The sequence below is a fragment of the Hyaena hyaena genome, unplaced genomic scaffold (genome assembly GCF_003009895.1).
Source record: "Hyaena hyaena isolate Hyena2069 unplaced genomic scaffold, ASM300989v1 scaffold_892, whole genome shotgun sequence".
NCBI lineage: Eukaryota > Metazoa > Chordata > Mammalia > Carnivora > Hyaenidae > Hyaena > Hyaena hyaena.
Genome location: NW_024081509.1, coordinates 46,487 through 60,646, shown reverse-complemented (window position 1 = coordinate 60,646; position 14,160 = coordinate 46,487). Strand labels below are relative to the sequence as shown.

The following is a 14,160-nucleotide window of genomic DNA, read 5'->3' as shown; positions in this document are numbered from 1 at the left end:
TATCTGGAAGCAAATTTCTCCCTGCTGTGAACCAAAGATGTTGAATCTATCAACTCAAACATGTTATGTGCTTCCAAAATGCAATGGATGAACAGTCATAGGACAGATATTCCTATTCCAAAATGGAGAAATTGGAAAGAAGAAAGGTCCCTGGCAAGTCCCAAACCAGCAAGGGTCATACCATCGTTGGTCTGGGTAGCCCTTCCCCCATGAATTTGCTGGGCACAGCCCACTGTGCAGGCTGGAATCAAAAGCCAGTGGCTCTGCTGGTCTGTGGCTATAGTGGGCATTGTCCTGACAAGGGATTTTACTGTGATCTTGTGATCTTGGCAGTCCTATGACTGGGTCCAAAGCCTGAGGCTCAAGGTAATCTATCCTTCAAAATTAGGTTAAGACAGCCATGCCCCCTCCTCTTTGCTGGGTGCACCAGGTGCAGTGGAGACCACATTGTGAAGAAGTATCAAGGAGCACTGTCCTGCTCTTTAAAATCTTTCTGTGATGTAGGCTCTTTCACTCTGGGCCTAGAATGGGAGGGTCAGCCTGATGATCTCTGAAATGCTTTCTGGGCTATTCTTCCACTATGTTGGACAGTAAGTCTTGGCTTCTGTATTTAGATGGCTGACTAATCTCCAAACTGTCTTGATGAATAGCTCCTAGCTTCCCATTGAGATGTCAGATCCAAACTGATGTCCTTATCAAATTTGACCATATGCTTTGTGTACTCTCCTGAAGCTTTCTCATTTCTTTCAGTTTGGATAGGTTGAGAATTCCAAATTTTAAACTTTGGCTCAATTTTAAATTAACTTTTCCATCTTTAAGCCATTTCACACTTCTCTCATTTTGCTTGAAACTTTGAAGAGGAACTAGTTAGCTACTGCTACCCTTTGCTTAGAAGTCTCAATCAGCCCATTAGCCAATTTCATCTCTTACAGGTTCTACCTTGCACAAACTAGGATACAAACACAATTCAACCAAGTCCTTGACCACTTTATAACAAGAATTGCCTTTTCTTCATTGTCCAATAAGCATGTTCCTAATTCTGTCTGAGACCTCCTCAGAATGGCCTATACCATCAATAGTTCGACCAACATTTTATTCTTGACCACTTAGGTATTCTCTCTGAAGACTGAGACTTCTCCTCAGATGGCTCTCCTCCTTCTGAGCCCTTTCCAGAATTGCTTTTAATGGTCTATTCACAGTAATGTATGCTTTTCTTAGTGTACCTCTCCAGAATCTTCCATTCTCCACCCATTATCTAGTTCCAAAGCTGTTTCCATATTTTTAGGTATTATAGCAGCATCCTCACTTCTCAGGGATATTATAATGAAATGTGACTAACTGGGTGACTTATAAATGGCGGACATTTATTTCACAGTTCTGGAGGCTGGAAGTGTAGATGCCAGCCTGATTAGATGAGGGGCCTCTTGTAGGATGCAGACTTTTCATTATATCCTCATATGGTAGAAGGGTCAGGATATCTCTGTATCCTCTTTTATAAGGGCACTAATCTCATTCTGAGGATTTCACTCTCATGACCTCATGACTTCCCATAAGTCCACTGTCTAATGTCATCACTTCAAGTATTAGAATGTCAACATGTGAACTTTGGGAGGACATAAATATTCAGACTACAGCAGCAACCATTAGCATGATATAATTTTAGAATGTTCCATTACCCCATAAAGATCCCTAAGGCCCATTTGCAGTCATTCCTTATTGTTACCTCCAGCCTTAGGGAACCCTGATCTTTCTGTCTCTCTAAATCAACCTTTTCCAGACAGTTCATATAAATAGAATGAGATAATGTAGTCTTTTGTGTATCACTTTTTTCACTTTGCATAATGGACTTTGGGTTCATTCATAACATAGCATGTACGAGTAATTCCATAATGTAGCATATACTGCATTTTGTTTATCCATTCATTATGGGTAGACACTTGCAATGCTTCCAATTTTTTGCCTATTTTGAATAATATTGCTATGAACGTTTATGCTTTATGTGAGCTGTTAAAAAGGTAAACTGGGGTACAGTGAATTTTTAAGAGTTTATTTGAGCAAAAATCGGTTTGAATTGGCAGTGCCAAACTGGAAGTGGTTAGGAATGCTCACCAGCAGGAGCTCTGGGAAAGACTTTTACAGAGAAATGGGGGAAGCAAAGCAAAGAAATTATTTGATTGGCTATAGCTTAAGCATTTGCCATATTTGGGGGGCCTAGTTAGCTGTTTATGATCAGTTGTTATTAGATTTTTATTTCTTTTTTTGTAAGGTTTATTTATTTTGAGAGAGAGAGAGAGGCATGGGGTGGGGAGGGGCAGAGAGACAGGAGAGAGAATCTCAAGCAGGCTCTTTGCTGACATCACGGAGTCCAGCAATGCAGGGCTCAATCTCATAAACTGTGAGATCATGATCTGAGCTGAAATCAAGAGTCAGATGCTAACCAACTGAGCCACCCAGACACCCCATCGATTTTGATCTTTTAGTCTTGAGGCATTTATTATAGGCTTAGATTTTGGGTTGCTTATGTAGGTTGCTAAGGCATTAGAGACACTTCTGTATTTAATGGCCTCATTTAGTTAATTTAATAGGACATATGTTTTCATTTCTCTTGGGTAGATTCCTAAGAGAGGAATTTCTAGTCAGATGATAATTTACTATTTAACTGTTTAAGAAACGTCCAAACTTTTCCATGATGGCTGCATCATTTTACATTCCGACAAACAATATTTTATTTTATATTTTTAATGCTTATTTATTTTTGAGAGAGAGGGAGACACAGAATTCGAAGCAGGCTCCAGGATCTGAGCTGTCCAGGATCTGAGTGTTGAGTCAGATGTGGAGCTCGAACCCATGGACTGTGAGATCATGGCCTGAACTGACGACATTGGATGCTTAACTGACTGAGCCACCCAGGCACACCTCCCAGCAACAATATTTGAGGGTTCCAATTTTTCTGAATCCTTACCTTTCTTCATATTTTGTCTCAGAAATTCCATGTCCATTTGAATTATTAAATAGAAAAAGTACTTTCATGATTAAGTAGTAATACTGAAATCTCAATTAGATTAAGCATTTGGCTATGTACCTTTGGTTTAATAACAGTCTCAGTAATTGGGAAGAATTGATATATGTTGTGGAACTAATGGCCCAGGGATCATACGGTAAATAATTAATGACAATTTGCTACAGTCTTCCTTATAGAACATACGTTAGCCTTCTGCCTCTACTTTTGGGTCATCTAATTACTCAGGAAATGAAATCAGCTTTCTTTAGAAGGCAGACTGATAGTGTTTCTGTGTGTATTTGGAGTGTCCAGACTCTGAAATAAAAGGACCCATGATTTATATATTTTCTTAATAAATATGGCATAGAGAAATAACATTGATGGATGCTAATAGCAATATAGGCTTTTGTGTATTTTAAACCTCTGTAGACTGGAATGCAATAATTTCCTATGTTCCTTTTCAGATTGTTCATAGAACACTGGCAGCCATGTTGGGTTCCCTTGCAGCATTAGCAGCACTGGCTGTGATTGGAGATGTAAGTTGTAACATTTTGAGTCAATGGCTTACCACTGAATAGAGTGTAAGATTCAAGGATAGTCCAGGAATTAGGCATTAGCTAGTAATTTTCATTCTTTTATATGCTATTTTCACATTTCTCCCTCAGGAACCATGCTGGAAGCATAAACCAACAAACCTTATCAGCATTGATGAGTGTTTTTCATTTGACTTGCACACACATTTTTTAATTCTCCATTTTAGCTGAGGGAAGGCTCATCCTACTCAATTCCCCAGGGCTGTGTAGCTGAGTGGTGTTAGATTTGGCTCTGGGTGCTGTCAGTCTTTGGGAACTAGAGGGGGATATCCTGCCTGGAGCAGAGAGGTGAGAAGTGGTGAGGTTGGGGTTCTGTCTTGCAGACATCAGGAGGTCCCTGGAAATGCATGTTTGGGGGTAATGGCACATATCAGGATATGCATGTGGCCTGTCTGGCAGGAACATAGGAGCGAATGTAGAGAAGCAAGACAGGCCAAGTGCCCACTGGAGATAGAGGACTACCATTGTTGAAGGAACAGTGCTGGAACTGAAGAAGGTGGCAGCACACAGAGCTGGATTTGAAAACAACTCTATATTTTTGTATCCTTTGGGTAAATACCTAGTAGTGCAATTGCTGGGGTGTACGGTAGTTAGTTTTATTTTTAACTTTTTGAGGAACCTCCATACTGTTTTCCAGGTGGCTACAACAGTTTTCATTCCTAGCAACAGCAAAATAAGTAAATCAGAGAAAAACAAATGCCATATGATTTCACTCATATGTGGAATTCAAGAAACAAAACAGATGAACATATAGGGGAAGTGGAAAAGAAAAGAGGGGGAGAAACAAACTATAAGAGACTCTTAACAATAGAGAATAAACTGAGGGTTGATGGAAGCAGGTAGGTGGGGGATGGGTTAGATGAGTGATGGACATTAAGGAGGGCACCTTTTGGGATGGGCACTGGGTGTTGTATGTAAGTAATGAATCACTGAGTTCTACTCCTAAAACCAATGTTACACTGTATGTTAATTAACTAGAATTTAAATAAAATTTTTAAAAGAAAAAATAACTCTATAGAATTCAAAGGAGTTTTCTGCAAAGTGCTACTAAAGGCTACTTAGTTAACCAAAGAATAATAACTGGTTTAAAAACTATGTGGGACTATGTTGTTATTTATTCATTCAGTCATTCATTCTTGGCTAGAGTTGGTATAAACAAATGCTAACCGGAAGGAGGCTAAAACTTATACATAAACCACTGCTATTTTTATTAACTCTTAAGGAGTAGTATAGTAGTAGCTATTTTGTTTTAGAAAATATTAATGTGGCATACATCTTGTGCTGCTGGTAGCTCCTTGGGCCATCATGCAGCCCTTTCCCAACAACCAGACCTTCAAACTGCCCTCACTTCACACTCCATGATCCCAGTTCCCCATGACCCCAGGCTTCCCTGCTCTGCAGAGTTGTTAGAAGATGAAGTGAGAGTGGATGAACAACTGATGACTAGGACAAGTGTATCTCAGTTATTGCTATCCTGGATTCATGCTCCAGTACCAAGGAAGGCATGTGGAGACTTCACTAATCCCAACAGTCAATCCTTCAGTTCAGGCTGCAGTTCTTCATGGAGTTGCCAGGGACAGGGTTTAAGAAATTTGCTTTTCCTATTACCAAATGCATAAGCTTGATATTATGATGCCTTGGTTTTCTTTGACGAGTGGTTTTTATTGATGTTATACTCAAGTTTTAAAGGCAAGTGGATAGTATGATTTTTGACTCTGAGCTTGTTACAAAGAGTGGCATATTTTTTGTTTGTTTGTTTGTTTACAGCTTATCACCAGAAGGATGATGCCTGAAATTAATTGTAAAATTTGTGCTTTGATTGCAGAGACCTAGCCTGACCCATGTGGTGGAGTGGATTGATTTTGAGACCTTGGCCCTGCTATTTGGCATGGTAATTACAATCCTCCCAGTGGGTTAGGGCTCCAAGCCTGCTGTAACCTGGGGCCTTCTCTTTTTGCTGCCACTGCTGATAATCTTTCATTATATTAAAGACATTGTACTGCTTGACAATTAGGGCTTGATTAGGAAGTGTTAGTGCAGGCCTAGCCAATTTCTCCTGTGGCGGAATGGAATGATTGGTGCCCTGGTTAGTTAGCTGGAGAACTGCAGTCTTAGGCCTCTCTAATAGTTAAATAATATTGCCATTTAGATAACAGCAAGATTTTTGAATTGCTTCCCTTAAAATATACAATGGAATATCCCAAATAAGTGAACCATATAAGTTTTGGGGATTGGATAAACACCTGTAATTAGATACATGGAAAATGAAAGAAATTGTCCCTAAGTAATAGTTTGTGTGTCATAAACTATTTTAACTAGAATATGTGAAATTTGATAAGATCCTGGACAGCAGTGGGAATGCCTCACGCGTTCTTGAACAGACCCTACAAATGGTTAAGTGGTCTGAAGGAGGGTTTTCCCTTTTTTGACAAAAGATCCACTCTGTGTAAAGCAGGTTATTATATATTCTCACTTTCCTGGCTAACATTTTATTCCCTGTGGTAGTCATAAGAGAGAGCCATGATACTCTAGGCTTCAATCGAGTCCATAATACATGGTTTAATTTTTTTCTCAGTTGAAACCAGTTCAGCAAGATTCTAGATTCTATGATTCTAGAACCTTGGAGGTGCAAAGATAGTCTATATATTCAGGCGCCTGCCTTTTCCTCTTTATTTCATGACAGTCAGCTACCCCATGGGGCCACTTACCCTAGTCCCTGAATTTCAGTCTCTTTTGGGTAGTTTTGGCAGCAAATGTGTGGATAAGCTTCCCCACAATGATGGAAGACCACATGGAGCCTACCTATTCAGTTCATGTGAAGCTTCTATTGGTGAGTGAAGCACCACATTCTACAGACGGTAACAGGTGGCTTCTTGGGTTAGGATGAACATCGATGGTTACTATAGACAAGGTAGATATTTGTATTGAGTCTAAACTGACTTTTGGAAACTTTTGTTTTGTACAGAATATTTGAAAAATAATATTGGGCCTGCTATTTTCTAAGTACTTTAATTTACATGACTTTATTGAATTTTCACAATAGCTTTACAGTGAACAAAACATTCAGAGGTGAGGTGAGGAAGCTGAAGTACAGAGGATTAAATACATTTTTTTTTACACAAGGTTAACTACTTCTAAATGGCAGGATTAGTTCTTGAACCCGCAGCTTCTCTTTCCAAGTTCAACAAATGGTATATTGCAATCAATCATTTAATTGTAACTGCTCTCATTTGTGTGTTTTGATCAAATTGGTGATGAAAATCTGTATCATTACTTTTGGAAACAAAATTTAACTCAGTTTAAAAATCTTAAAATGTTTAATTGTTGCTTGTGTGGACATTTAGGTGCATAAGGCCACATTCTGGCTCATTTCCTTTCCTCTTCTAGCTTTGTGACTGTGAGCAAGTTTCCTCCCATCTCTGCCCCCTGGTTTCCTGGTCTGTAAAACAGAGAGTAATGATAACACCTGATGTTTTTTGTGAAGATTATGTGGAATGATAAAGTTCCTGGACAAAAATAGAGGCATAAGCCTGCTACCAAGAGGTTCCATTCAGGAAGTTAGTAAGTGGACTATACTCAAAAAGAGAGCGAGAAGCTTGATGAAATGTTAGCTTTCATGCAGAGGCCAGAGCTGAGATTTGTAACTGATCACTCTGACGTCCTTTCAAGATGAAACGCTGCTAAAAGATTACCCTTGTCTCATTTTTCTGTTTTCCCCACAGATGATCTTAGTAGCCATATTTTCAGAAACTGGATTTTTTGATTATTGTGCTGTAAAGGTAGGTTTGATGTGGGATTTATTTATGTATTAATTCACTGATATATATTTTTACCACTGCATATTCAGTTAATGAAGCTACCATTTAAAGGAAATATTTTAAAATTCCATCTTCCTTTTCAAAATTATGGCTGTAAGATTAGGTACAGTTGCTGTGCTAAGTTAGGTGACTCTGAGCAACACTTTGATCTTAGTAAACTGAAGAAGAGATCCAGGAAGAGTATTTGATTTGAATGTTTGTGTAACATTAGTTAAATTGGCAAGTTGAGAGCTACATATCAAAAATTGTTTTGCATTTTAGAGCATCTAAATATTTCAAGTCATCAGCTTCTGATTACTTTGCCTCTTGGTGAAATAATTTCAGTGATGACTTTCTAATTATTGAATATATAAACATTCACTTTTATAACTGGAATCCTGAGGAATCTACCAGCAATTTCTGACAGCCAGACTCTGAACTGGTGCTACCACTCAGGTTTGGTGAGAGGAGGTCTTACCAAGCTTTCAAAATGCAAGCGTTGTGCTTGATTTTCTTTTTTGAACTGGAAACTTCTTTTAAAAGATTACTTACTCAACAAAGCCCTTTGCACACTCTTAATTACAGAATTTTTGCCATCTCTGTGTACCGTCTTGGACCTTCAAATATCTTATCTCTTAAAAATCCTTGAGATCTAAATTCCTTAGATCTCCAACAATCAGTAGGCTTAAGGGTCATAGCCCAGGATGTCTAACCAAAAGGAGATTGTAAGACTCTGGATAATGTTAAAAGGATAGAGGGCAATCACCTTGTGACCAGTGAACCACCAAAGGGCATTGTGAAGAAGGAGAATCAGAGGGAAGGAGGGTAGCTCAGGGTAGATTCAGAATGTCCAGGTATAGGCCATCACTTCCTCATCTTAACAAATTTAGAAACTCATTGGTCTAAGTTTTAATCCACCATGTAGTGGTTATTTGGACCGTTGGTTCTTAGAATCCATAATGAAAAGTCACATCTATTCTTCAACCCCACTGATCCTGGCTTGTTCCTTTCTGTGTGTGTGCATCTCAGACGTACCGACTGTCTAGAGGAAGAGTGTGGGCCATGATCATCATGTTGTGCCTCATTGCCGCTGTCCTGTCTGCCTTCCTGGACAATGTCACTACATTGCTACTTTTTACTCCTGTGACCATAAGGTATGCAGAATGGCCCTGTCTAGTGGCGTGTTCTGGTTGTTCAATCTAGTCCCCATGTTCCCTTTGCTGCGGTGCCTTGGTCCAGCCTGTGCATCCTCCAGGACTGTGATGCTCGGTGCTCATGGGTATGGCTATAGCTTTTGCTTATGGCCATGGTTATGACAGAAGCATTGGTCCCCACAGAAACATCCTTGGAAGACACAAGACCCAGGCTTTGCTTTCCAGGGGTGAGGAGCAGATGGGTGCCAGGAGGTCTTATCCATTGAGCTGGTCACAGGTGAAGCAGAGCAGTGTGGGAGCTCCTACCAGATGGTCAGGGACCGGTAGCCAGAGGCTGGGGAAGTTGGGGCAGCTATCTTGCTCTCCTCAGGGTTGTGGGACCTGGCCTGACAAGGCTTTGCATGGTAACTTTGAGAAAGAGAAATTCAATTTGATTCCATTTCATTTCTTTTAATTCTATCCACTTCATTAATTAGAAATTTATTGAGCATCAGAGGCCATTTGCCTTGAATCTCTTGAACCTTGAGTTTCAGGTCTGGTCATTATGCAGGCCCTTTGCAAGGCCTATATAAAAGTGTAAAACTATACTTTTATCCAGACTTTATGTTATTTACTTTGAAGATGGTTCCCCAGTATATCATGGTCCAATCATGTCCTGGTACTTGGTCCTAGGGAAATATATACCCTCTGAGTATTCATGGGAGCAAGCTAGGTACTGAAGGATCCTAGACAAGTCACTTCAGCTACACTGATCTGTGTTATGGCATCAAAAGGACTAATCTAAGCTAGTGTTTTGAAGATTCCATTAGATAAGAGCCTCTCTTAGACATGAAGCATGAAACACTGCAAGTTCAAAGTGACCAAAAGGGGGCTACTTCCAGGGCTCAAGAGTAATTCTAGGCGATGCCTTTGGCATTTGAAGAATGGTGACTCTCAGAGGTGAAGTGAATTGGAGTGGGGGTAGGGGGAGGAGAAGTAATGGTGGAAAGGAGTAGAAAACAGGCAATGTCCCCACAGGTGCAGACTGCAGTGTTGAGAATTAGTCTCTTGTCCAAGCTCCTGCAAGCTTGGCTGCATTGTCATGCCCTACATGCCCACAGGGTTTGCGGTGAGGAATGCTGGATTCAGCCTTCCTGTTCAGGGGTGTGTAGCACTTCCTAGTATGTGGAGTTCTTCTGAGGGCAAATGAAGCCTGGAGTGAAAGTGTCTCAAGGGTGCTGCAAATGTAACATGTGCTATGAATGGCAGGCACGAGACTCTGCTTCTAAAATGCCTCAAGGGCAAGAGGCAGTTCACCGTTATCCCCTCAACCAAGGTGACTGCTGCTGTCACTGGTTTAAAAGCCATAGTATCACCTATGCACCAGGCCCCTGAATATCATTGTGCTCTCTGATGGCAGCTCCAATGAGAGCAGACTTCCATGGGGAACCCAGATTCCTGGCATCCCTAGACAGTCTGGAAAGCTGAGGGTTTTCTCATCCTTGCTAGGATTTTTCTATATTCTCACTATTACAGAAACCAGATTTGTAATTTTCTGTGAGTCTAAAAGTTACAGCTTTCAAGATTTAAGTCTTAGTGTGTTAAGATTCACTATATTACCATATATTTTTTCTTTCATAGTTTATTGTCAAGTTGGATTCCATATAACACCCAGTGCTCATCCCCACAAGTGCCCTCCTCCATGCCCATCATCTCTTACCCTCTCCCCTCTCCATCAGCCCTCAGTTTGTTCTCAGTATTCAAGAGTCTCTCATGGTTTGCCTCCCTCCCTCTCTCCAACTATTACTTCTTCTCCTCCCCCATTGTCCTCCGTTAAGTTCCTCCTAATCCACCTATACATGCAAACTATGGTATCTGTCTTTCTCATTCTGACTTATATCGTTCAGCATAACACCCTCAATTTCCATCCATGTTGCTACACATGGCCGGATTTCATTCTTTCTCATTGCCATGTAGTATTGCATTGTATAGATAAACCACATCTTCTTGATCCATTCGTTGGTTGATGGACACTTAGGCTCTTTCCATGATTTGGCTATTGTTGAAACTGTTGCTATGAACATTGGGGGTACATGTGCCCCTATGCATTAGCACTCCCGTATCCCTTGGGTAGATTCCTAGCAGTGTTATTGCTGGGTAATAGGGGAGTTCTATTGTTAATTTCTTGAGGAACCTCCACACTATTTTCCAGAGGGGCTGCACCAGTTTACATTCCCACCAACAGTGTATTCTCCACATCCTCCTGTACCAGTTGACATTCCCATCAACAGTGTGGGAGGGTGTCCATTTCTCCGCATCCTCGCCAGCATCTATAGTCTCCTGATTTGTTCATTTTAGCCACTCTGACCAGCATGAGGTGGTATCTCAGTGTGGTTTTGATTTGTATTTCCCGGATTATAAGTGATGCTGAGCATCGTTTCATGTGTCTGTTGGCCATCTGGATGTCCTCTTTGGAGAAGTGTCTGTTCATGTCTTCTGCCCATTTCTTCACTGGATTGATTATTTTTGGGGTTTGGAGTTTGGTGAGTTCCTTATAGATTTTGGATATTAGCCCTTTATCTGATATGTCGTTTGCAACTCTCTTTTCCCATTACGTCATTTGCCTATTAGTTTTATTGGTTGTTTCCCTTGCGTCCAGAAGCTTTTTATCTTGATGAGGCCCTGATAGTCTATTTTTTCTCTTGATTCCCTTGCCTTTGGGAATGTGTCAAGTAAGAAAGTGCTGCGGTGGAGGTCAAGGAGGTTGTTACCTCCGTTTTCCTCTAGGATTCTGATGGTTTCCTATCTGATATTCAGGTACTATGTCATTTTCAGTTTATTTTGGTGTCTGGTGTGAGACAGTGATCCAGTTTCATTCTTCTGCATGTTGCTGTCCAGTTCTCCCAGCACCATCTGTTAAAGAGGCTGTCTTTTTTTCCATTGGATGCTCTTTTCTGCTTTGCCAAAGATTAGTTGGCTGTACGTTTGTAGGTCCAATTCTGAGTTCTCTATTCTATTCCATTGGTCTATGCATCTGGTTTTGTGCTAATACCATACTGTCTTGAATATTACAGCTTTGTAGCAGAGGCTAAAGTCTGGGATGGTGATACCTCCCGTTTTGGTTTTTTTCTTCAATATTACTTTGGCTATTCGTGTTCTTTTTGTGATTCCATACAAATTTTAGGATAGTTTGTTCTAGTTTTGAGAAGTATGCTGGTGCTATTTTGATTGTGATTGCATTGAATGTGTAGATTGCTTTGGGTAGTAATGACATTTTAACAATATTTATTCTTCCAATCCATGAGCATGGAATGTTTTTCCATTTCTTTGTGTCTTCTTCAATTTCCTTCTTGAGTTTTCTATAGTTTTCAAGATACAGATCTCTTATATATTTGGTTAGGTTTATTCCTAGACATTTTATGGGTTTTTGTGTGTGTGTGTGTGCAGTTATGAATGGGATCAGTTTCTTGATAAGTCTTTCTGTTGCTTCATTATTGGTATATAAAAATGCAACCGATTTCTGTATGTTGATTTTGTACCCTCCAACTTTGCTCATTTCATGAATCAATTCTAGTAGGCTTCTGGTGGAGTCTGTTGGGTTTTCTATGTAGAGTATCCTGTCATCTGTGAAGTGTGAGAATTTGTCTTCTTTGTTGGCAATTCTGATGCCTTTTATTTCCTTTTGTTGTCTGATTGCTGATTATAGGACTTCCAGCACTATGTTAAACAACAGTAGTGAGAATGGACATCCCTGCCTTGTTCCTGATTTCAGGGGGAATGCTCTCAGTTTTTCCCCTTAAGGATGATGTTAGCCGAGGGCTTCTCATAAGTGGCTTTATGATGTTTAAATAAGTTCCTTGTATCCCGACTTTCTCGAGGGTCTTTATTAAGAAGGGATGCTGTATCTTGTCAAATGCTTTTTCTGCATCTATCGACAGGATCATATGGTTTTTATCTTTTCTTTTGTTAATGTGATGTATATCACGTTGATATGCGAATATTGAACCAGCCCTGTAACCCAGGAATGAATACCACTTGATCTTGGTGGATAATTCTTTTTACGTGCTGTTGCATTCGATTTGCAAGTATCTTCTTGAGGATTTTTGTGTCCGTATTAATCAAGGATATTGGCCTGTAGTTCTCTTTTTTTGCTGGGTCTTTGTCTGGCTTGGGAATCAAAGTGATGCTGGCTTTGTAAAATGAGTCTGGAAGTTTTCTTTTGATTTTTATTTTTTGCAATAGCTTGAAAAGAATGGGTATTAACTGTTTTAAATGTCTGGTAGAATTCCCCAGGGAAGCCGTCTGGCCCAGGGCTCTTATTTGTTGAGGGGTTTTTGATGTCTGATTTGATTTCTTCACTAGGTTATGGAGCTGTTCAGGTTTTCTATCTCTTCCCATGTGAATTTTGGTAGTGAGTGTGTGTTTAGGAATGTCCATTTCTTCTAAGTTGTCCAATTTGTTGGTATATTATTTTTCATAGAATTCCCTGATAATTGCTTGTATTTCTGAGCGGTTGGTTGTAAGACGTCCTTTTTCATTCATAATTTTGTCTATTTGAGTGCTCTCTCTTTTCTTCTTGAGAAGCCTGGCTAGAGGTTTGTCAATTTTGTTTACATTTTCAAAAAACAGCTGCTGTTTTCATTGATCTGTTCAACTGCTTTGTTTTTTGTTTTTTTGGATTCCATATTTTTTATTTCTGGTCTGATATTTATTATTTCTCTTCTCCTATTGGGTTTTGGGTGCTCTGCTTGCTCTCCCTCAAGTTCTTTTAGGTGCACTGTTAGATTTTGTACTTGTGTTTTTCTAATTTCTTGAAATAGGCCTGGAGTGCAATGTACTTTCCTTTTAGGACTGCCTTAGCTGCATCCCATAGAGTTTGGACTGTTGTATTTTCATTTTTATTTGTTTCCATATATTTTAAAATTTCTTCTCTAGTTGCCTGATTGGCCCATTCATTTTTAGTAGAGTGTTCTTTAACCTCCATATTTTTGGAGATTTTCCATACTTCTTCCTGTGATTGAATTCAAGTTTCATAGCATTGTGATCTGAAAGTGTGCATGGTATGATCTCAATTCTTTTTTTATTTATTGAGGGCTGCTTTATGTCCCAGTATGTGATCTATCTTGGAGAATGTGCCATGCGCATTTGAGAAGAAAGTGAATTCCAAGACCTCAGGATGTAGAGTTCTAAATATATCTGTCAAACCCATCTGGTCCAATGTGTCATTCAAGTCCATTGTGTCTTTAATGATTTTCTGTCTAGTTGATCTATCCATTGCTGTAAATGGAGTATTAAAGTCCCCTGCTATTAACATATTCTTATCTATAAGATTTTTTCCGTTTGTGATTAATGTTTTATGTATTTGGGTGCTCCCATATTCGGTGCATAGACATTTATAATTGTTAGCTCTTCCTGATGGATAGACCCTGTAATTATTATATAATCCCCTTCTTCATCCCTTGTTACTGCCTTTAATTTAAAGTCCAGTTTGTCTGAAACTGGACTTTAAATTAAAGACAATCACAAGAGATGAAGAAGGGCACTACATAATAATTACAGGGTCCATCCATCAGGAAGAACTAACAATCATAAATGTCTACGCACCAAATATGGGAGCACCTAAATATCTAAAACAA

General features: G+C 39.6%; 1 protein-coding gene across 1 annotated transcript in view; it reads left to right on the top strand.

The window, feature by feature from the left end:
* OCA2 (OCA2 melanosomal transmembrane protein) overlaps positions 1–14,160 on the top strand; it is a gene marked incomplete at its 3' end in the record, with an annotated part of 210,733 nt that overhangs the window by 160,514 nt on the left and 36,059 nt on the right. The window contains exons 10-13 of the mRNA XM_039220235.1: positions 3,466–3,537; positions 5,420–5,485; positions 7,317–7,373; positions 8,421–8,545. Of these exons, the coding sequence (XP_039076166.1) occupies positions 3,466–3,537; positions 5,420–5,485; positions 7,317–7,373; positions 8,421–8,545 (320 nt within the window). The remainder of the gene's footprint in view (positions 1–3,465; positions 3,538–5,419; positions 5,486–7,316; positions 7,374–8,420; positions 8,546–14,160) is intronic.